This window comes from Vulpes vulpes, chromosome 3 (assembly GCF_048418805.1).
Source record: "Vulpes vulpes isolate BD-2025 chromosome 3, VulVul3, whole genome shotgun sequence".
NCBI classification, from domain to species: Eukaryota; Metazoa; Chordata; class Mammalia; order Carnivora; family Canidae; genus Vulpes; species Vulpes vulpes.
The window spans coordinates 70636310-70658793 of NC_132782.1; the positions used below are offsets into that span (position 1 = coordinate 70636310).

The 22484-nt window shown below is 41.2% G+C and overlaps 1 protein-coding gene across 17 annotated transcripts in view; it reads right to left on the reverse strand.

Moving 5' to 3' along the window:
- The window catches only part of CTNND2 (catenin delta 2), a 923063-nt gene that overhangs the window by 249005 nt on the left and 651574 nt on the right, over nucleotides 1-22484 (reverse strand). For all 17 annotated transcript variants that reach the window (XM_072752714.1, XM_072752715.1, XM_072752713.1 and 14 more), the window contains one exon: nucleotides 7476-7608. In XM_072752714.1, coding sequence (XP_072608815.1) covers nucleotides 7476-7608 — 133 coding nt within the window. The remainder of the gene's footprint in view (nucleotides 1-7475; nucleotides 7609-22484) is intronic.

Below are 22484 nucleotides of genomic sequence, written 5' to 3' on the forward strand. Positions count from 1 at the left end.
TTCATCTTCTACCTCTCTCTCTAGGTTCCAACCACATTCCTGGTTACTCTTGGTTATGGGTTGAATTGTGGCTCCCCAAAGATAGGTTAATCCTACCTCCCCATACCCATGAATGGGACATATCTGGAAATAGGCCTTAGAAGATGTAACCTAGTTGAGATGAGATCTTTAGGGTGAGCCATAATCCAATATGGCTGCTGTCCTTATGGGGGGGCAGCAAGAGACACAGGCAGATTTGCATATAGAGGAGAGGGTCCTGTGACATCAGAGGCAGAGACTAGAGGCATGCAGCTAGAAGCCAAGGAACTGAAAAGATTGGGGGCCATCACCAGAAGCTGGAAAAAGCAAGGGAGTATTCATCCTACCCAGAATTTCAGAGGGAGCCTGGCCATGCCCATACCTTGATTGTTGACTTCTGGCCTCCAGAATTATGAGAGAATATATTTCTGTTGTTTTAAGTCATCCTGTTTGTGGTACTTTGTTAGAGCAGCCACAAGAAACTAATGCACACCTGCTGTACAAACAAGCACCTGCCTTGGGTATGTTTGCTTTGTGCATGGGACACTCCTGTTCAGAGAATGAACTCCATGGTTCTCTCTCTCTCTTGCTCCCTCCCAGGCTTTGGGCACTGCTCCAATGCTGTTTCTCAGAGATGACCTTCCCAACCACCTTCTATAAGATAGCAATGACCCCTACCTCCACATACCCATCACTCTCTATCCTCGTTCCTATGCTGTGTTTTCTTCATGACACCATCTGACATATCATAGATTTCTGTTTCTGTTTACTCTTGCCTCCCCACTGCTCACCTACATCTACTGTGTTCACTGCTACAATGTCAGGGCCAAGAACAGAGCCTGAGACTTAACAGCTGACCAGTGAATATCTGTTGAATGAATGTTCTCATAAATTCCACCTTTATATAAACATCAGTGTATTAAGCATTTGGACCTGTTTATGTGTTCTTTTTTGTTGGCATACAAAAGTGATTTTTTGATTCGAATTTCCTAAATACCTGTGTTTGAATCCACTTATTTAAACAGTGGCTTGGCATAGACCCACACACAACATGTGCTTTCAATTTCTATAGTTGACAACAGTAGATTTCAAAATGTGAATGATAAAAATACAAATAAAGCAGAATACATAAACCATTCTATCTCTACCACTATGAAACTGGTTTTACATTTAACAATTTGGAAGAGATTTCATTAATTTATATTTTCTACATATACTAACAATAACCCACATGCCTTAAGCACTTACTCTGGCTGGTAGCCTATGTGCTTTCTCTCTGTGGTGATGTGGATTCTCCATGTCATTTGATAGCCCGGGAGTCTGAGGCTCAGAGAGGTAAAGAAACTTGTCCAAGATCCCAGAGCTAGCAAGCAGAAGAGCCAGGGTTCAAGGGCAGGCAGCCTACCTCCAGAGCCCATGCTGTAAACTCAGTGGTATCCTGTCTACTCACATCTAGCAACTAAGAGAGGCTCTTTCTTTAAAAATGTAGAACAATTTATGATGAAGAAAACAGAAGAAATGGCTCAAAGGTAATCAACTGAAAAGATGGATAGCACCTTCTCTCAAACTATATGAGGTAGAAAGAACCAAGATAAAATAGAAATTATGAAGCTCTGTAAGTGTAGTAGACAGGAACAAGTCAATTTTTTAAAACATATGGACTGTTCTTAATCACTCTGAATAAAATAAAAATTACTGGGGAGGGAGATCGTATGCATATATACAGAAACCAAATTCTGAGGTGCCTGGGTGACGCAGTCAGTTGGCCGTCCCACTCTTGGTTTTGGCTCAGGTCACGATCTCAGGGTCATGGGATTGAGCCCCACACTCAGCGTGGGGTCTGCTTGGAACTCTTCCCACCCCCCCAACCCTCACTCTAGGAAAAAAAAATAAATGAAAAGAAGAGGAAAGAAAAGAAACCAATCTTTATATTATCGCCACTCAAGAAAAGTAGTGCCAATTTGGAAAAACAGATTAGTGCAAACAGTTCAAAGATGATGAGACTATACGGACATGCACATGGCACCCGCGTGCACACACACACACACACACATAAACACACACACACACACACTCCAATGGACTGATCTCCTTAAATCCAAGCCCTCTTCTATTAATTCTAAGTGGATGTGGCTTAGGGTATATTTTCTGGTAGCTTTTAATTTAAAATTTGGTGTAATCACTGTAGGAAGCAGGGAGCTTTCTGTGACTCCACCAGCTGGGTTTTGAGCATTTTGTTAACAAGCTCAGAGGCTGGAGATTTGTGTATCCATTGTGCTTAACACATGATGTCATACTACCTGGTTTATACTGTCTGTGCCATAGGTTGCAGATTCCTTAAAAATAGGATCTAGGGGGATGTGGGCGGCTCAGTAGGAGTTAACTGTCTGCCTTTGGCTCAGGTCATGATCTCAGGGTTCTGGGATTGAGCCCACCCTGAGCAGGAGGCTTGCTTCTTCTTCTCCTTCTGCAATCCTCCTCCCCCATGTTCCCTCTTTCTCAAATAAATAAATACAATTAAAAAGTAGGATCTAGATATTATTAGTATTCAATTCTCCTACTAACACATACCAAGATTTGGTGAACTCTTTTTTCCCCACTAGAATGGAACATAACATTTCTTGAAAAACAACAACAAAAAATGCTTCATGGGAGTCATGATGCTAAGGCAATTCCTCAGAGGTTTGTTGAGAGTTAGAAGAGTAAAACCAATAGTGGTTTCGTGGAGCAATTGCGCTTAACAACGAAATCCAAGTTTAGTGTGTAAGATTTTCAAACACTTGGGCTGCAAATTTGATAGCCAAAGCCAGTTTAATAAACTTCTCCTATAGGAAGAAGTGATCAGGTCAAAACCCTAAAAGTCGTCAGCAGCAGTGGTCAGCGGCTACTTCCATCACAGAGAAATGAACACAGTTAATGACAATGTCCTACAATGCAGTCCCAGTTTTGTTTAAAGGCCTATCGTTTAAAGGAATGGTCCTATGTTTGAAAGAAAATATATTTTAGAATTATTTTAAAATTTAAATTTTTATTAAATTAATTTCAAACTTCTAATCAGTGTAATTTCTTAGTTTATTATAAAGTAAATTAAAATAGCTAATTTTTAAAAAGATATATTTATTCATGAGAGACACAGAGAGAGACAGGCAGAGACACAGCCAGAGGAAGAGGCAGGATCCTTGCAGGGAGCCTGATGTGGGACTCGATCCGGGATCTTGGGATCATGCCCTGAGACGAAGGCAGACGCTCAACCACTGAGCCACCCAAGCATCCCAAATAGCTAAAATTCTTGAATTTAAGATTATCCTTCATCAAACTTGAAACTGTGATAATACTTTTTTAAATTTCTAGGAGACATATGATTTTGGATGCTGCTATATAGCATACATATTGCGCTCCTTTTTGTGTATGATTGTTCGCGTGTGAGTATGGGGTGCCCACCTGTGTGCCTATCCTAATGTGGTGCCTGGGCACAAACAGGACAGAGCAGAAGAACATAAATAAACTCAAATCGTTACAACCTGTGAGAGGCACTTTATATTATCCCCAAGTCAATATCCAAAAATATTAATATTTTTAACTGTGGAATTCCCAGAAAGAATGGAGAAAAGATTTCTGAAAAATATTAAAATTATCATCACATAGGCACTTCCTACATGATGCTGGTGGTACATACCAATGAGCAAGTTTGGTTTTGGGGGGTTTTTTTAGTGTTTTTTTCCCCTCCAAATTTTTTCGTGTCTAACAACTCTGCGGATTATGTAAAGCTCAATTTATTGTGGCGTTTCCAACAATCTAGGAGATGGCACCACTGACATCTCTGACCTAAAGCAGAAGGACACTGAACTATCAGACACTCTTCGGGTCCATGGGAATGAGCTGTACAAACTCAGCATGTTTGTGGCAACGGCCCAGACCCTATCCTTACCCTCTCTCCTTCGCCTGCCTCTTTAGGGGTTTTGTTGTGATCTCTTCTCAGTCAGGTTCTGAGCTCTGTGTGGAACACCCTCCTGTCTCATTGGTAACTGACTGTTCTGATGTGGGTCCGGGCACCCGGTGTCCAAGACTCTACTGCAGGCACTGGTGGCTGCCAACGGCCCCCGCCCCTAGATCTCTCCCCTGGGCTGCACTGGCTCCTGGGAGGCTGCCACAAACCTGCCTTCACCAGACCAGGAGGGGAAGTTAGGGATGGGGCCTTCATCCACTTAGATTGATGGAAGGGAACTCTCAACCCTGTACCTATGAGATCAGGCCTCATTTGTAACAGAACTGAATTTCTCAGCTTCATTACGTGAAAACTGTACAAAGCACCGTAATAAGGAATGAGAAAGGCATGATTTATGACCCTCCACATAGTGGAGATTTAATTCTGCCTTTTGTTCAATGGTCTATCCATTGTGTGAGCAAAGTCAATACCAATAATGAAATGTAGACCGAAGAGCTAAATCAATTCAATAAAGTGCAATCAAAAGGCTAGGAGCCGGAGTACACTGGAAAGGCGAGTGCCTGCAGGATTAGTATTTGAACAACAGGTAATTACAAAAATCAATACCTGTGTATGAAAACATGGCAGGCAGCCATCCGTCACAAAGGGAGAACCATTACTAATGGTTTGGGTCCACAGTTAGGATGAAAGCGCCAAACACAATGTGCCAAGTCCCTATCAGAGGTTACGTGTGTGTACGCACAGGTGCCCCCCACGTGACTGAGGAATGACAACGGGGAAGGCCAGGTGGTCACTTGGTGTTTTATTTAGGCGTGTGGACTGTCACTGCCCCTTCGGCTTGCCTTTGCCAACTTGGTCTCACTTTGTCAATGTGGCATCAGGCGGTGCCCTCAGGCCTATACTGCTCCTCCCGACTTTCTCAGCTCAGCCTCCCAGGGATCAGGACAACATTACCATGAGCTCCCTGCTGTGTCTGCAGCCTTTGAGGGGGTGCAGTGGAGGACTGACATCCATAAGATAGGCCACTGCTCTAAGTGCTGGCTGCTGGAAAGATCTCCAGGCAATGAGAGGGGACACAGGCAACCTTGAGGACACTTGTGGCAAAATGAGAAAAATAAGCACATGTGCACGCACACAGATATACAGACAATAAGAGAACTTGCATGTTAAATAAAGTAAAAAAAAAAAGTAACTTAGAATGAACATGAAAAAGATATAAAGTAATCTGAATGTTCTGTGTTCATGACCAGAAAAGAACAGGAATGAGTGAATGAATATGTCACCATTAAGCAGTCTGCATACATTAAATCATTTAGTCCCCACAAAGACTCCACCATAGAGCTTTGGGCATCTCTATTTTGAGGATTGAGAGGACAGTCAGCTTGTTCAGGGAAGCACAGCTGGTGAGCGGGGAAGCAGCACCGGGAGTGGCATATGTCTGACACTGACTCTGTGAGGGTCACCCCCACCCGCTACCCTGGCCCTTCACCTCGTCTTGTCTGCCCTGGGACATGAGGTGCTTCTGATGTGGCCACACCCAAGTCTACAGCCAGTTGCTGGGTGTCATCACTACTGAGAGGATTCAAGGCCAGTCCAAGGATCATGTAGACAGAGCCAGCTGGAGCAGTTACTTCATGGCTCCCCAGGCCACACCGTCTGTACTGTCTGACCAACTATGACTTGTTACAATAATGATTCAGACTCTGTTTTTGGATGTTTGGCTTCTGACAGCTTTCAAACCTCTGCCTCCCCCTCCCATTTTGCCCACAACTGAGCAAGGTGGTAAGGAAGCTTGATGCCTCTTCCTTTGGCACTAGCAGGAAGTTCAAATCACACCAGCCCCATCCAGACATGAGAACACTCCCCCAGCTCCACCCCATTAATCACCATAAAAACCCAAGCTGACTTCCCTTCTTACATTCAAGCGGTTTTCAGTTGTGCTCAGGAACCACCCTGCCCATTCCAATAAGCCTCATTATGAGTATCCAACTTTTCATACTTTCTAGGTGTATGCATGGTGTCGTCAGTCTTGACAGCAGAGTGTTGTTCCTGCTTTTGTGGGGGTATCACAATCCTCCAGATCCGACCTTATGCAAACAATGGAATCAAATGCTTCCTTTAAAGAAGCTCTCAAAGTTGTAATCTTGCAAAAATGATGGTATGTAATCCCCTAATCAGAAATCTGTCCTGCATGTTGAAGGGGCCATTTTGTTTTCTATTAAACGTATAGAAGGATTGAGATAATTTCCATTTGGGACAGAAGCCACATACCTTTATTTTTAGATCATCTTATATAATTTTATTAGTATTTTCTGACCTTTTAAACTTATCTTAGGTGAATAATATCTTTTTTTAAATCTCAGTGTTGGCACTGTTGACCTTTGGGACTGGATGATTCTTTGTTATGGGTGCTGCCCCATGCATGCACATTTTAGGGTGATGTGCAGCAGCCCTAACCCTCCCGGAGACATGCTGATGGCACCACCACAGCCCTCTCCAATTGTGAGGACCAGTTGTTGTCAGCTGTCTCGTGGGAAGCAAAATCATACCTGGTTGAGAAGCACTGCCCTATATTCCATCCACAAAGACATGTGACTTTTCTAAGTCCTCTGAGTCCAGTGGAAGACAGAAAGAAATGAAAAGCTGTTAGGCTATATCTATCCCAGTGCAAGCAAGCAACATCTATAATAAATTGCAATTATATATCCAAATTTCTTATTTCCACTCTTAAACTAATTTCAACTCATCCTCAAAATTGCTTCCATGCTATGGAGATGACTCTTTATAGCTTGTCACATCTTTTTTAAAAATGTGATTACTCAGCAGATTATACTCAAATACTTGTCCCCTGTCTAAAGAAATCAGAGTTAGCTGTGCTGACCACTGTGCTTTTCCAGAAATATCACACAACAAAATGTATATACAAAATATTCCAAGCACACAAAGCACACTAACAATTGTTTACATAATGGACACAGACAATATGCTCTTTCATGGACTGTGTATATCCATATTATTCACTAGTAATTTTGTAAATGGCTCAAACCTCTTGATTCTAACATAAAGTTTGTTTATTGCCTAAAGTTCTCATCCTATTCGTGAGATTTCCAGGAAGGACAGATAGTACCATAGATTGACTGCAGTAATCTTGTAAAGGAAGATGCTTTGTATTTCTCAAAGACATTGAGGCAGAGATAACTCCAGAGATAAAATTGGGAGGAAGGCAAATCACATGAAAAGTGTAGCATTTGACCATCTTGCCCCTCTTAATATGAGCAGGTACCTTTGCTCATGTGGATGAAGCATTCCACAATTAAAGAAGAAGACTGTATGCATACGCATGCCAACTAATTAGAGAGAAAGTGCCATTTCAGTCTTAAATATGGATCAAAACTTTGGAAACATACCTTGAGTTTTTGTATTTCTTTCTCCTTTCAACACTGCTCTATAGACCCTGATCATGCATGATGAATCTGCCAACCAGGCATTTCAGAATCCAAGTAGTGCTTACCTCAGCTTTAATTTTATTGTCTCCAAAACAGAGGTGTTGTAAGTAGGCTGCAGCATTAGACTGGACGGAGGGAAACTGGTGTTGGAGCATCTGAATCACTTCAGGCAGTTCCGGGTCTCTCCATCCAAATTCTCTGAACAAGAGGAAGGCAGGAGAACATGAGAGAGAAATCCTACCACAGTGTTAACACACAGTTAACCCATTTACGAAATGCACTTAAGAGTATACTTTACAAATGATGGTTCTGCTCTTCTTACACACATATCCACTGCAAAGAACTGGAAAGGATGGCTTGGAAGTGTATATGTGCATACACATATGTATCATATGCAGAACATATATATATGTAAAATCTTAAATATGTCAACTGAAGTGACATGTTTATGAAGATTACTAAAAAATGACGTAAGGTGTCACATGATTTTATTAATATACACATTTTCGATTTGGGCTTAAATTTATAAGGTCATGTTGGGTTTCTTTTTTGTTGTCGTTGTTGGGTTTCAAATATATTATTTCAGTGGTCTGATTCAGGTACAGTGTTTAGCTAAATTATCAGACCAGAGAAAATATAACTGAATGGGTCCAATCCAAATCGTTGTGATAGCACTCAACGCCATCTTTATAATTTTTATAATTAGTACTGTTGCTACTGTTATCATAATATCTTCCTTAAAAAGAAACAGATTCCCGGAATGATTTTCTGGGGGCTAGGGTAGAGCCACAAGAAGACTTTATAATGGAAGTTAAAGAGTTAGGTTTATTCATACAACTTTAATAATCATTTTTTTGCACTGTATGTTCTTCTCTTGTATTACCCTTTACATATTTGAACTACTCCAAAAAGCTGGCTGTTTAATTAATTTTAACAAATATGCTCTGAGACATTTAAGTCTATCCTAAAACACAAGATTGATTGTACTGTTATGCAAATGAGTATTGTTTTATGAAATCAATCCGCTCAACCAGCTAGAACATGCAGCTAACAGGGCCAACTGTGTGGATTCTATTCCTGTAGCAGGGAACCAATTTTTAACAGAGAAATAAAACAGCAACCTCTAAGACCACAGATAAAAACCTGACCCCACATGCCACAAAAGGGTACTATTTATCCAACGGATAGGGTGGAAGAGAAATGAGATGGCTTTACAATAACCACTCTACTCCTGGAAAAACAACTCGAAAGCATACATCCTGTTGATGCCGGGTCAGTGCTGTCATCTGAGAAGAAGAGTCATGAAAAATGGGGCAGGGGAGGAACAGACAAAGGTTAAAAGTGTCCTCATAGATTTTAACCTGTTCTCTTTATCTTCCCTTTATCACAACTAGTAGAGCTTGTCAAGCAAACCTTGAAATGTGTTAGCACGCCCTTTACGGGCTCTGAAGACAATATGCAATAAGACTCCTTTTTGAATTGGCTCAGTTTTTATTGGAAAGATAAAGCATTCGATTTAATGTGCATTTAGTATTTAATACACTTACATAACATTTGAGACAGCCACACATATCCTCAAAAAGGACATAAGGTACAGTAATACATCTATGTCAAAATATCTGTGATTACTGAGTGGGCAAACTATTGAAATTTTTTGGCTATGTGATCAAAGTGAAAAACAATTATGGATTGAAACACAGAAAGCTTTTTTCTTTTTTGTTTAATTTCCTTCTTTTGCATGATTCTAAACCACTTCTGCAGGGGCAGCCCAAGTGGCTCAGCGGTTTAGTGCCACCTTCAGCTCAGGACCTGATCCTGGAGACCCGGGATTGAGTCCCACGTCAGGCTCCCTGCATGGAGCCTGCTTCTCCCTCTGCCTGTGTCTCTGGCCCTCTCTCTCTCTCTCTCTCTCTCTCTCTCGTCTCTCATAAATAAATAAATAAAATCTTAAAAAAAAAACCCCACCTCTGCAACATCAAGATATCACAGTCCCTCTGCTTATAATAGAAGCCAACTAAAGCTCTATTCTTTGTTCAAATGAAATAAAAATGTATAGAATATCTATAAATTAATATTAGCAATGTCATATAGACACTGGATGCCTAAGATGAATACAGGTGAGCCTTTGCTATTGGAAAGTGATTAGTAAAGAATTCATTTCAGCCTATTTTATTAACCAGATGGTAACTGCTCTGCTAGGCTTAAATGGCATATATTAATAGCATCTCTTGAATAAGAGCTCTAGGGGAACAGTCTTAGGGACTCTGCACACATGCAGACACATGAGTTCATTTGTGTGGGTGGATGTATACACATGCACATGCATGCGTGCATGTACACATATAGTCCAAACTCAGAACAGATGCACTTTCTAAGGAATCATAATTCCAGGAGGGGTCTAAGCTCTTCACTCTTGGTAAAAAGAAAGACTGTCGTCAGCCTCCCCCTGAAACCTCTGGAATCCCAGACATCCCCTCTACCCCACTATTCTTTTCCCAAACCTATTTCTCACCTCTTATTCAGCTTACCAAGCCAGTCACCTTCCTTCCGCTCACCCTTCTTCCTCCCTAAGGCATCTAAATGGGCACAAACACAAACCTAATTGTGCCACTTCCCTGCTTAAAACCCTTCAGTGGTTCCTACTCTCTTTGGCATAAAGACCAGGATATCTCCATGGCCCGCTAGGCTTTGCTGGATCTGCCATCTTCCACCTTGCCATCCTGGGAGACATGTCCCACTGCCTCCCTGGGTTCCCTGCCCTGGCCACACTGGCTGACAGCTGGGCAGTGCTCTCTCCCACCTCTGCTCCTGCTACCTGGAATGGTCCTGGCCCAGTGGCCTCTCACTCAAATGCAGGGCTTCCGGTTCTTTGTGATTTCCTCAGCAAAGCCCTCTGTGAGTCACATCCATGCAATGCCTAGTGGTAGTGCCTCATTGTGTTGTGGACTGTGACCCATCACTATCTCCCTCTCCATACTGTGGTAGTTGTGGTTCTGTGAGGCCAGAGCCACAAGTCTTCCGGTCATGTTTGTTAACTAGAGTGTACAATACCCCTGGTACATAATGAACACTACATAAATGTGCTTTGAAAGAATGCAGGCATGAAGGAATGAGTGAAGAAAGCATCTTGTCAGGAAGAGTGTTTCCTCAGTTCTACTGAGGTTGTTTCTCTGGCAAATTGGTCATTCTGGAATGCTCTCTCCTCCTCTGAAACATCTACACCTACACACTCACACACACACACACACAGAATCATTCTGCATGCTGCTGTCATGACCAGTCTTTTCTATGCATCAATCTCATAACTGTGGTTTAAAGCCTCCAATAGCTTCCCACTGCACTTAGGAAAACAGCCAACTCCTCCATTGGGCTTGGGAGGCCCTACACAGAGGACTCTTGTCTCTTTCTGAGCTTCCTGCGCCAACCTCTGTGAACTGCATCCTTCCTATTGAAAATGGTACTCCTCTTCTCATCTCAAGGTCCTGGTACTCTTGAGGAGGCTTCTCCCTCAGGTCTTTGCATGGTGCCCTCTTGACTTTATCAGGTCTCAGTTCATGTATGTATCACATATGAAGTCTTGGAGGGCATCTCCTGGAAGTTTCTAGTCAAACAAGCCTGACCCCTCGAGTCATCTTACCCACTGCCCTATTCTATCCACAATACTTATAACTGTCTGAAATTTTCTTCCATTGTTTTTATTACTATTAATTGTTCTCCCACCCATCTCCCCCATACTCTCTCTGTTGTAAACTCCATTGGAACAAACGATTTTTCCCATAGTGTGAAGAAATTCCTGGAGCTGCTGTGTCCTGAACTTCAACTGTTTCAGTAAGAACATGTGAAAGTGCGGTCCTGGGAGAAAGGGGGGAGAGAGGTTAGAAAGCCAGGTAAAACTGAAGACAACCGTGAGTTAGTGTTTAAAATAACTTGATGTCTCCCAGCCTAAACCAGCTTTCCAGGAATCAGGCTGGAGTGGATTGTGCATCCAAGGGAGTTTGCTTCTGGTTTCTTCTAACTGGAATTCCCCAGCCTCAGCCAAGGCAGCAGGTGCTGTTCAACAGGAGACTAATGTTTTCAAATGCTCTCCTCAATTTCACAAGAGAGATGCTGAAGGAGCATCCCTCCCCGCCCCTCCCCCCACACCCAGCAAAAGTTTGGAGGAATGATTTATATCTTTTTCTAAAATGGTTTGGTTTCACTTAGATGAGATTGTCTGGATTTTTTCTTGCCCATGGATATAGACTCCAGAGAAAGAACTAGAGGCCCAGAAGAAATAAAATGTCCATCTCATTTGGGCCAGAATTTGGTACATGATATACTTTCTTCACATAAGGTCTTAATCCTTAAGGAGAAGGAATGGTTCACAAGACAAAGAAGTTCTGGAAAAGACAAATACCAATGAAGGAAAAGCATGGGTAGAGACATGACGTCACAGAAGGGTTGGCAGATTTGGGAAAGGTACATGTTCAGCCTGGCTGGAGTTGGGCTAAGAAACAGGCTGTGGGGAGGAGTGCTGGCTGAGAAGGGCGGGGATGGTGGAGACAGGACTGGAAACTAAGTTTGAGATGAGATCATGAAGGCCTTTCATTCAATACAAAAATTCTGGTTCTAGTTTATAGTCAGTATTATGAAAAAGAAATCTAAAGAAATTTAGATTTATTTAGGCTTACAGAATAGCCAGAAAAACAACCTTAAGTAATAATGTGAGCACACTAAAAGTCAGTTGCCATGGTTCCCTGTTCACACACTTTAACTCTTTAATCCTTAAGTAGCCTTATGTGGTTTATTTTCATTTCACAGAGGAGGAAATTTGACTTACAGATGGTACGAACTTAAGTGGTAGAGCCAGAATAAAACTCTAGCTGTCTGCTTTCAAATAGAGAAATTTAACCATATAACGATGTTGCCTGCTGTAATCATTGCCTTGAAATAATGTCTAAAGGAGAGATTTTTTTAGACAATGTCTTAAAAATAAATATGTTTAAAACAGTGTCCACAGGGGACATTTGGCAGTGCCCAAGACATTTTTGGTTGTCACAATTGGAAGATGCTCATGGCATCCAGTGGGTAGAGGCCAGGAGTACTGCTCAACATCCTACAAGGCATAGGAACCCCTCCCTCTACAACAAAGAGCTGTCTGTCTCCAAACTGTCATTAGAGCTGGGTTGAGAAATATTAGGCTAAACATGAACTGTATCTGATCACGTGTGTTGAGTAAGCATGTTAAAAATCTTTTATTCCTTGATTATTTTAGTAGAATGGACACAGGATTTGGTGTCAGAATTAATTGGAAAAGTGTTTAGAACTTGAACATCTGGCTGTCTCCCTTCTAGTCTGTAAATAAATACAGGATAGCCCGTCAGTGTTTGCTGATCTTGGTTTCCATGGATCTAATACGGCGAATAATACTACCTGTTTCATGGGATATGCTCTTAAATGATACATGAAATAATAAATGTGAAAGCGGTTGGTGAAGTATTAAGAGCTGGGTATATTCTAGAGATTGTTACCCTATGATTGCTCTCAAGGATATATGTCTGTATTTTAAATTTTAAATTTAATAATGCCATTTAATTAAAAAAATAACCCTTTACTGATGTGTTTATTGATATTGGACGTGATACTTACTTGAAAGAACATAAGTGTAAAGACAGACACTCCTTTAGCTTGCAGTAAAAACTGTTAATGAAAACGTGCCCATTTTTTTTGCCCCCCCATCTCCCTCTAGCAGCAGAGCACCTGGTGGGCTAAAGTTCTTTGGATGCAGTCAGAGTTGGTTCCAATCCTGCTCCACCATGAACTATTTCTGCAGCCTTGGGCTCCTCCTCTCTCTGTCTGGTTTGCTGTTGAATCTCTCCTGGCTGGCATGTTCTTTGTTTTGAGTAAATGTTCATTGAGTCCATCTCTCATAATGAGAAAATAATTCCTACCTTAGAGTATTGGTAGGATGATCAGAGATAATATATATGAGCCCCTTAGAGCAATGTCAGGTACACAGTGTGGACCCTTGAGAAATGTCCAGTAGTAAATATAACTAGATGAAGAAGAGAAGAACAAGAAATAAGAACCATCTACCACTTTCTGCCAGAGTGAACTCATAACTCTCTCGTTTGTTACTGGGCTTCACTTTAGAAATGTTAATGGAACTGGAGAATATGCAAATGTAACCTTTTCTCCATTAAAACTTGTCACACAGACCAACAATATTGTGACAAAATCCTCATTCTTATATGGACTATCTGAGTTGTTAAAATTGCTAGTGCTCAGCTCAGAGCTAAATAGCAAACAGTCTGAGATCCGTTCCTACGTTATGCTGGCACAGAAACCACAGGGTTGATGGCGCTGTCACAACATTTTATTGAGTTTACTTCTGCGTTGTAAAGAGCCCCAGGACAACCAGAGTCTGAGAATTTAAGATCTGATTTTTAACGAAGCTTCATGTCATTGCTCACTTTGATTTTTTATGTTGGAGGGACATGGCTCACTTTGACTACAGCCTTGATAATTTCCACTGGGTCAGGGCTGTATGGACATCACTTAAAGATATGGAAATCACCACCATTTATAAAGTCGTAAACTTTTGAACTAAAGACCATTTTGGCTTTAACTATTGCATCCAGAGCCAAGGGGTGAGCTGTTTTGTTTCTGATTTGGTTTTGTTGATAAGGTTGGGGTGTGGAGGTGGTGCACGTAAGAACACTGGATGGAGAGAAAATTTTATGACAAAATGGAGATATTTTAATTCCTGATGAATGAGATCTTATCCAATGAGAAACACATGGAAGCATTGATGTCTTCATCCTCATTCCTGGATATTTCCTAGCCAAAATCAAAAGCTGCCCTACGTGATTTATCACATTTAAACACCATATCTTTGTTTTTATATAAGCAGCAGCATTGGAATTATGACTGTTTAGAAAACAAGCTCAATCGTTTCAGTTTTTAGGAAGAAACGGCTCTCTCCACACTTTACATTTGGGAAAAACATAATTCCCAAAACTGCATCATAAACATTAATTCATTCAACCATGATTTCTCAACTTGTCTCCTGATGGAGCAGCCACAATGCAGCTTGTAGATGCATGCAGCTCAAAGGGACCAGATGCCCTCAGCGACCACCCAGCCAGCTCCTCCCTCCTGGAGATGATCCTCTTTTTATTTAAAATCTGCATGACAAATTACATCCTCTCTTTTCACAAAATATTGAGGCAACTCACACAAATCATCTATGACGATATGATAAGACAAATGAAAAATCAAGTACAAAAAAAGAGAGAATTAAAATGTTATGAGCTTAAAGGTCACCATACTTGCTTGTTTCAAATTTGATTCTTTCCTTATGAGTAACCCTGCCATCAACAGAGAAATTGAGGGGACAGGGTTATTCTTGTTAGTTAAGTCAAAGAACACAATCCAACCACTTCCTGCACTGGAAAGGAGAATCTGGGACTTGTCCCAATATCTGTGGCTGCTCTCTGGTTAGGATGCGTTGGTAAGCTGAAAAAGGCCCCAAAGGTATCCAGGGTTTTTTTTTTTTTTTTTTTTTAGATTTTATTTATTTATTCATGAGAGACACAGAGAGAGGCAGAGACACAGGCAGAGGGAGAAGCAGGCTCCATGCAGGGAGCCCAATGTGGGACTCAATCCCAGGATCTCAAGATTATGTCCTGAGCCAAAGGCAGATGCTCCACCACTGAGCCACCCAGGTGTCCCAGGTCCAGGTTTTAATCCCTGCAACCTGTGAACATTACCTTATTTGGCAGCATGGACCTTGCATAGAATAAAAAGGCAGCACATCACTGAAATAAGATGTTACATTGCTGTCTTTGAAGATAGAGGAAGGAGCCATGAGCCAAGATATGTAAGGAACGCAGTAATTCTAGGAGCTGGAAAAGGCAAGGACAAGGATCTTCCCCTAGGAACTCTGGAGGCAGCATGGCCCAACTAACACACTGATTGTAGACCAGTGAACCTGATTTCAGACTTCGGGCCTTCAGGACTGCAAGAGGATGAATGTGTGTCACTGTAAATCATCAACTTTGTGTTACTTTGTTATAGCAGCCGCAAGAAACAGATGCAGATATGGCCTTTTTAAGCTGACTAGAGACCACTCCTCTGGAGAGACTCCAGGAAGGTGAAGAGAGCTGTTGGATTATCCCAAGAGGGACCACCTCCAATTCCTGCCTCTGGGAGTCCTCCCTGTGATTGCTGATTCTCAAGTCCACTCATCTACCGATTGACTCTGACTTACCAATCACCTCCTGGTTATCTATTTGAAACTGACACCCCCCTGACATGCAGCTTATTTCAGGAAGGCCAAGCAGCCTTCACTTCTCCCCATATTCCTGCAGGCTGCCTGGCTTCCTGCTTTGTCCAAGGATTCAGCTATAAACTACTCACTTCTATAGCCAATGTTCTCTGAGTGGACATTGCGTATCTAGTCATTGCAGATTCAGTACTGAACACAGCGAAAGTTCCTGCCCTTGGAGAACTACCTTCTAATTATGATTGGCAATTCACTATTAAAAGAGCAAGATATATTATTTGTCAGATAGTGTTAAGTGTGTACTGGGTTGAATCATGTTCCCTCAAAAATTTATGTCCACTTGGAACCCCAGAATGTAACTTTACGGTCTTTATAGATGTAATTAAGGATCAAGGTGATATCTTACTGAATTGAGAATGGGCCCTAAATCCAATGACAGGATCCTTATAAGATACATAAAGACAAAGGGAGAAGAAAGTGATGTGCAGACAGAGGTAGGGACTGGAGTGATGTGGCTACAAGCCAGCAGGTGCCAAAAGTTGACTGTAGCCACAGGAAGCAAGGAGACATGAACATTTTCTCCTTCAGAGCTTCCTGTGGCTCTGGAGTTGGAAGGAGACAACTCTGCAGACACCTGGACTTGACTTCTGATCTCCTTAACTGTTAGAGAATAAATTTCTGTTGTTTTAAGCTACCTTGTTTGTTGAATTTTGTTACAGCAGCCACAGGAAACTAATACAAGTGTAACAGGAAAAATGAAGCAGACAGAGGCAATAGCAGTATACCTGTGCTTGTGCCTGCCCTACAACCCACACGCTATGCTGGGGGTTATTAGTGTAAATACTGTAGCTGTGGAAAACTTCTCTGAGAAGGTAACCCTGGAGCATAGACCTGGACTATGGACTTGGATGTGGTGGTAGGTGAAAGGACTGTTCCAGAAAGGGAGAACAGTGAAAAGACCCTGAGGCAAGAATATGCGTGGCATGTCAGACAAGAGGTGAGAAGGCCAGTGAATGAAGTGGAGTGGGTCCTGGAGCCATGCTGAGAGAAGCAGTATGGGCCCAGATCTCATAGGATTTGTCAGTCATGGCAGGCCTTTGGCTTCTGTTCTGAGAGACATGGGTACCACTGAACATTGTGATGATTCACATTTTTAGAGGATCACTTTGACAGTGGTCACACAGCTGTATACATCTGTCAACACTCAGAAACTACTTTATATACAATAAATTGTATATAAATTGTATTGTATATATTGTATATAAATTATACTGTATATAAATTATACCCTGATGAAGAGGAGTTCATAAAAGGTCCCTCTGGCTGCAGGGTTGAGAACAGACTCGAGGGGGCAGGACAGGGCAGTGGCTTCTGCAGGGATCCTGGAGAGGGTGATGGTGCTGAGCAGTGGAGGGAGTCTGGATGCATGCTGGAGGCAGAGACAGCAGCCTGTCCGGATGGGTGGCATAGAGAATGTGAGGGCAAGAGATGGCCAGTGGATGGCTCTGATCTGCCCTTTTTCTATCAGTGCTCACATTAACTGGTGACTCCTGTCGCCTCATCCATCACACCCTGCCTGGGGACAATCAGGTGGACTGGCCAGGCTAGGACCCGCTTTGGGGAACTGGCAGGTATTACTTCAGAATAAGGATGACCAATTTCAACTAGTAAGTTTTCTGCTGGCTGCTAAGTGGAGACAGAGAAACAGTAAAATAATGAGAAAACTGCCCATTTCCCAACTATTATAGGTCCTGGGTGCCTTAAATAAACCTCAGCCAAGGAATGGGCTTTTTCTCAGAGTTCAGTTGACAGGGACCAAGGATGAAAAGCAACAAAAAACGATTAGCAAAGTTTATTTATTTTGCTATTATTTATTATTTTAAATCTCATGTATTTTAAGTACCAGCGAATTTCTGCTTCTATAAAGGGCCTAAATATTCCATTACATTGCAAAGAATATTACCAATTATACTGTGATATCTATTCAGTATCAATAAATTTTAAATTTCATTTTTTTTATCTATTAGTACAACTAGACTTTTCAATGTTCCACAATGAAAAACCAACTTCATACATATAAGCCTTTAGTTGTCCTGGAAATTCTAACAGGCTGTGTTTGGTGGTAGTAGCCCAAGGGAACAAAGGACAAATTAGTACCCATAAACTTTTCCTTGTAAGCCATAATGACTTTATGGAAAATGTTTATATTCTATGCCTATGTACCCATTTTGAAATTAACAGGCCATGATGCTGCTTAGAAAAATCACCTTGGACCTGTGAAGCTCCAGTGGGAACAAAGGGAAGGATTTGACACTTATGATCCAGGTGGGGAGCACATGATTCTAGGATGCCAGAGCAACAGTTTTTACTTTGTTAATATCAGCAGAGATCAGGATTTTGCCTCATGATTAGATTAGGAATTTGAGAAAAAGCTACAAAGGCCTTGATCATCCTCAAAAAGTTTTATCATATGTATTAAAGGAAACTTAATATTAAATATAATTTAAATGGCCTAGAGATATCTGTGTATAAATTATAGAATGGAGCATCCTTTCTTATAAATTAGGTAATGATATCATCTGACAGTTCTCTGTGAAAAAAAAAAATCTTTTTTTTTTTAGATCTTATTTATTTATTATTCATTAGAAACAGAGAGAGAGAGAGAGAGAGAGAGAGAGAGGCAGAGTCACAGGCAGAAGGAGAAGCAGGCTCCATGCAGGGAGCCCGACGTGGGACTCAATCCTGGGTCTCCAGGATCACACCCTGGGCCGAAAGCGGCGCTAAACCACTGAGCCACCCGGGCTGCCCGAAAAAAAAAAAACAAACTTTAAAAAAGACCTTTTAATGGTTCTTTTCATGAAAACTTCTGAGCTTTTGATAAAAGCCATAATTACATGGCTTTTATAATTACATTCTAAAAATAAGAACACCATCTCCAAAGACTGCATGCTAGGCTTGGGTTTCCAGAAGAGAGAAACTGTCCCATTGCACCAATCTCGGGGTCTTTAGAAAGAACGTTGTCAGTACATACTTGAGGGTTAATGACTAAGCAGAATCCAGGGTTGGTATCCATGGTTGATTTTAGTCCTGCAAATATTGGTAGCATGTTTCACACATACAATTTCATTTTTGTCACCTCATTTTAGTCCTCCAAAGATTGACAACTCAATTTATTTCAGATAACTCTGAACAGATATACTTCCTTTAAAGAAAATCTTAATAGAATCTAACAAAATTTGGTCCACAAGAGGTATCAAGTGAAAAAGATGTTTGAATATGTTCTTTAAATGAAGTAACAAATCATCTGAAAATAGCACCCATACATTGTCTCCTTCCAGGAGTATTTGAGAAGGCTTTTTATGAATCAAGAAAAGTTCCAGGTCCTGGGGACATGAGTATTGAGTCCTGAGCTCAAACTGCTTATACTTTAGCAGAGAAGACACATTCTAAATAAGCAATGACCATTAACCAAATAAAAGATATTATTCAGAAAAATGCCAGAACTGGGGCGTGTGGGAGGCTCAGTCATTTAAGTGTCCAATTCTTGATTTTGGCTCAAATCATGATCTCAGGGTTGTGAGATCAAGCCCCACACTGTGCTCTGCGCTGGGTGTGGAGCCTGCTTAGGGTTCCTCCTTTCCTTTTAGCTAGGGAAAAGAAAAGGCCAGAGTTGCATTTAAAGTCCATCTAGTTGGCTTTTTCCACTATCCAAATAGTACTAGATTCAAATCACTTCAAAGGATGACAGAATCTTTTTTTTTAAAGATTTTATTTTTTTATTCATGAGAGACAGAGAGAGAGAGAGAGGCAGAGACACAGGCAGAGGGAGAAGCAGGCTCCATGCAGGGAGCCTGATGCAGGACTTGATCCCGGGACTCTGGGGTCACACCCTGAGCCAAAGGCAGGTGCTCAACCACCGAGCCACCCAGGTGTCCTGGATGACAGAAATTATTATTACTAACTTTTATTAAATAATTATACCATCATGAAAAATCATAATAATGTCTTATAATTTCCAGAACGTTTACATATGCATTTGTATTTGCTCTTCTTTGCATTTTAGAACTGGAGGGGACTTTAACTAGAATTTCCCATGCTTATTGCATAGACTCGGAAACTCAGGTCAGACTATTTAGTGACTTGAATAAGGTGCATGGAACCTGGTGGTCAGTTATGAAGGTTTGAAGCCTGCTCAAAGTGACATTTAGCTAAGATATCTCCTCCATCGGACTGCTCTACAAAGGGCACAGACTCTAGTTCCAAACCTTGATTTTTTTGCCTCTGAATTGTAGTGGGCAATATTGTGGGAGTAGAACTACCTAATAGAGAAAGCATGCTATTTAAGAAGGAAATAAACACTTACTCTAATGGTCTTATGCTTCCTGATAAACATAGAGTCATGTGGTATAAGGGGATGGCATTCAGGAAGGGTAAACTTCCTTTGTTAATTTAAAAAATTTATTTGCTTTTTAAAAAGTAATCTCTGCACCCAATGTGGGGCTCAAACTCATAGTCTCAAGATCAAGAGTCGCATGTCTACTGATTGAGCCAGGTAGGTGTCTCAGGAAAGGTAAACTTTAAAAACTTTATCAACGCAGTCCAACCAAGATTATCAAGATAATACCTGGGGTTGAACAAAATTGGTCTTACTGTTCCTAACAACAAGAAAGAACCACCACCCTGGAACTGCAGAGTATTTCAATAAGATGCTGTTAGAGCAGACTTAGGGAATCTGTGCTTGTGTTAGGCACTTTGGGGTCAGAGCCTGGTTCTTGATTGGCTGCTGGCAGGATGTGACTCAGTATCTTCCAGATTCTTAAGGATATTGGAGGGGAGACTAAAGCAAGGCTCAAACTGAGCAGGTGTCCATCTCAGCCTGGACATGTGGCTGTTTCCATCAGTTTTGTGATTTGGACAGTGTTCATGTTTTGTCTGTGTTCAGACAGGACTACAGAGGGGTTTTTGATTTTGTCTCAATCCATTCTTGTCAGAGCAGCCTTGTGTGATGCTGATGTTTTGTGAAATTGTTCATGCTCCAAAGCACACCAAGACCAGCTGTGGATGCCCAGCCAGGTCCTGGTTGCCAGGAGCTGGGGCACTAGCTCTTTCTTGGCCACCAGGTCTGGGCTGCCCAGTTAGGAGACCCAGAGGGTCTCAGAAAGGGAAGGGAAGGTACCAGAGGTCAACATTCCTTTCTGCCTTTGGAGAAGTGGCATTGTGGGGGTTAAAGTGGTATCGTTAAACCCTGTTGACGTGATATCAGAACCACAAGTGAGAAGAAAAGAGATGGAGCCAGTTGCTTTGTTCCCATTAGGTCACATTCGGTCTACCTCTATTTTTTTCTTCTGTATACTTGGCTGGTTATTTTAAAATCTTAAAGACAGCAAATCTGACATTCAAATGTAAGTACTGATGAATGACTTCGTGGGTTACACCTCTTGGCAGTTTTCTGTTGTTGTTGCTACTGAAATGCATCAGAAATGAGAAAAAAGCTTTTGGATATCGTTGCTGTTTAGCTGCTCAAGAAGGGAAAAGGGCAAATAACTCTGAACAGTCACTAGTGTCTATGTCAAAAACAACCCCAACATACCTAGCTAGGACTATTTCAATTTGCCCTTCAAGGAAGCATAGAGAAGTTATGAACATTTGGCATAGTCTTCATACTAGAAAACGAGAAAGGCAGTGTCTAAGTGGCCATTCAGAAGTAATTCTCCTAACTAGACATTAAATGCAAAGGAATTCCATGTGCAGGCATTTCTTTTTTTTTTTCTTTTAAAGATTTTATGTGTTTGACAGAGAGAGAATACAGCAGTGGGAGTGGCAGGCAGAGGGAAAAGGAGAAGCAGGCTTCCCGTTGAGCAAGGGGACCAATGCAGGGCTCGATCCCGGGACCTTGAGCCAAAGGCAGATGCTTAACTGACTGAGCCACCCAAGCACCCCACGTTTTATCATATTTCACCTTATTTTTTTTGTTCTGGATTTTTCTAAATATAAAATATGGAATATATATATATATATACACACACACACATATATGTGCATGTATGCATTTACCCCTTATTTGAATAAGATAACCAATAATGGATATTTATTAGTGGTCCCTGCAGATCATGGGTAAAGAGTATAGACAGGCTAGCTGTATATCGTTATCCTGGAAGATTCCATATCTGTGCAACTGAATGCATTAGCTTCTTTTTAAAGTACCGTCATAAAAAAAAAAAGACGGTATTCATTTCCAGATAACAGTGTCCCATTACCTTTAATTTCTAACCATTGATAAAGTCTTAGACTCGGCTTTTATTACCTCTGCGTCTGCCTAACTCTCTGTAGAATGGCTGTGATTAATTTGAAAATTAATTGAAAAGTTTGCAATGAGTTTAAAGATATTTTCTGTTATTGCTACCATAGACTTTTATAATTTAAAACAGGCAGGATGGCCGAAAGGGCTGATGGAGTATGTTTGATTACTGGAACAAGAGCAAGAGGCAGATAAGTAGAGTTTTATTTATGTGAATAATAAAAGCTCACAACATTTCTTTTATCATTTTTACTAATTAAGAATTATGAATTCTTCATTAAGCATTTCTTTATGCACTAGAAGAACATTCTACGTTCTATCCACAGCTGCAAAATGAAGCCACAAGGAAACAAATTACTTGAGTCTTTAAAAATACTAATTTAATATCTAATTGTTGAGCACATTTATTTTTTCTTTGTGGGAAGGACTGGATACAATAACTGGGTGGAGCCTGACTTTATATAACTGTGGGGGTTCCCAAACCATATTGGCTCATAAAGTCCTCCATAT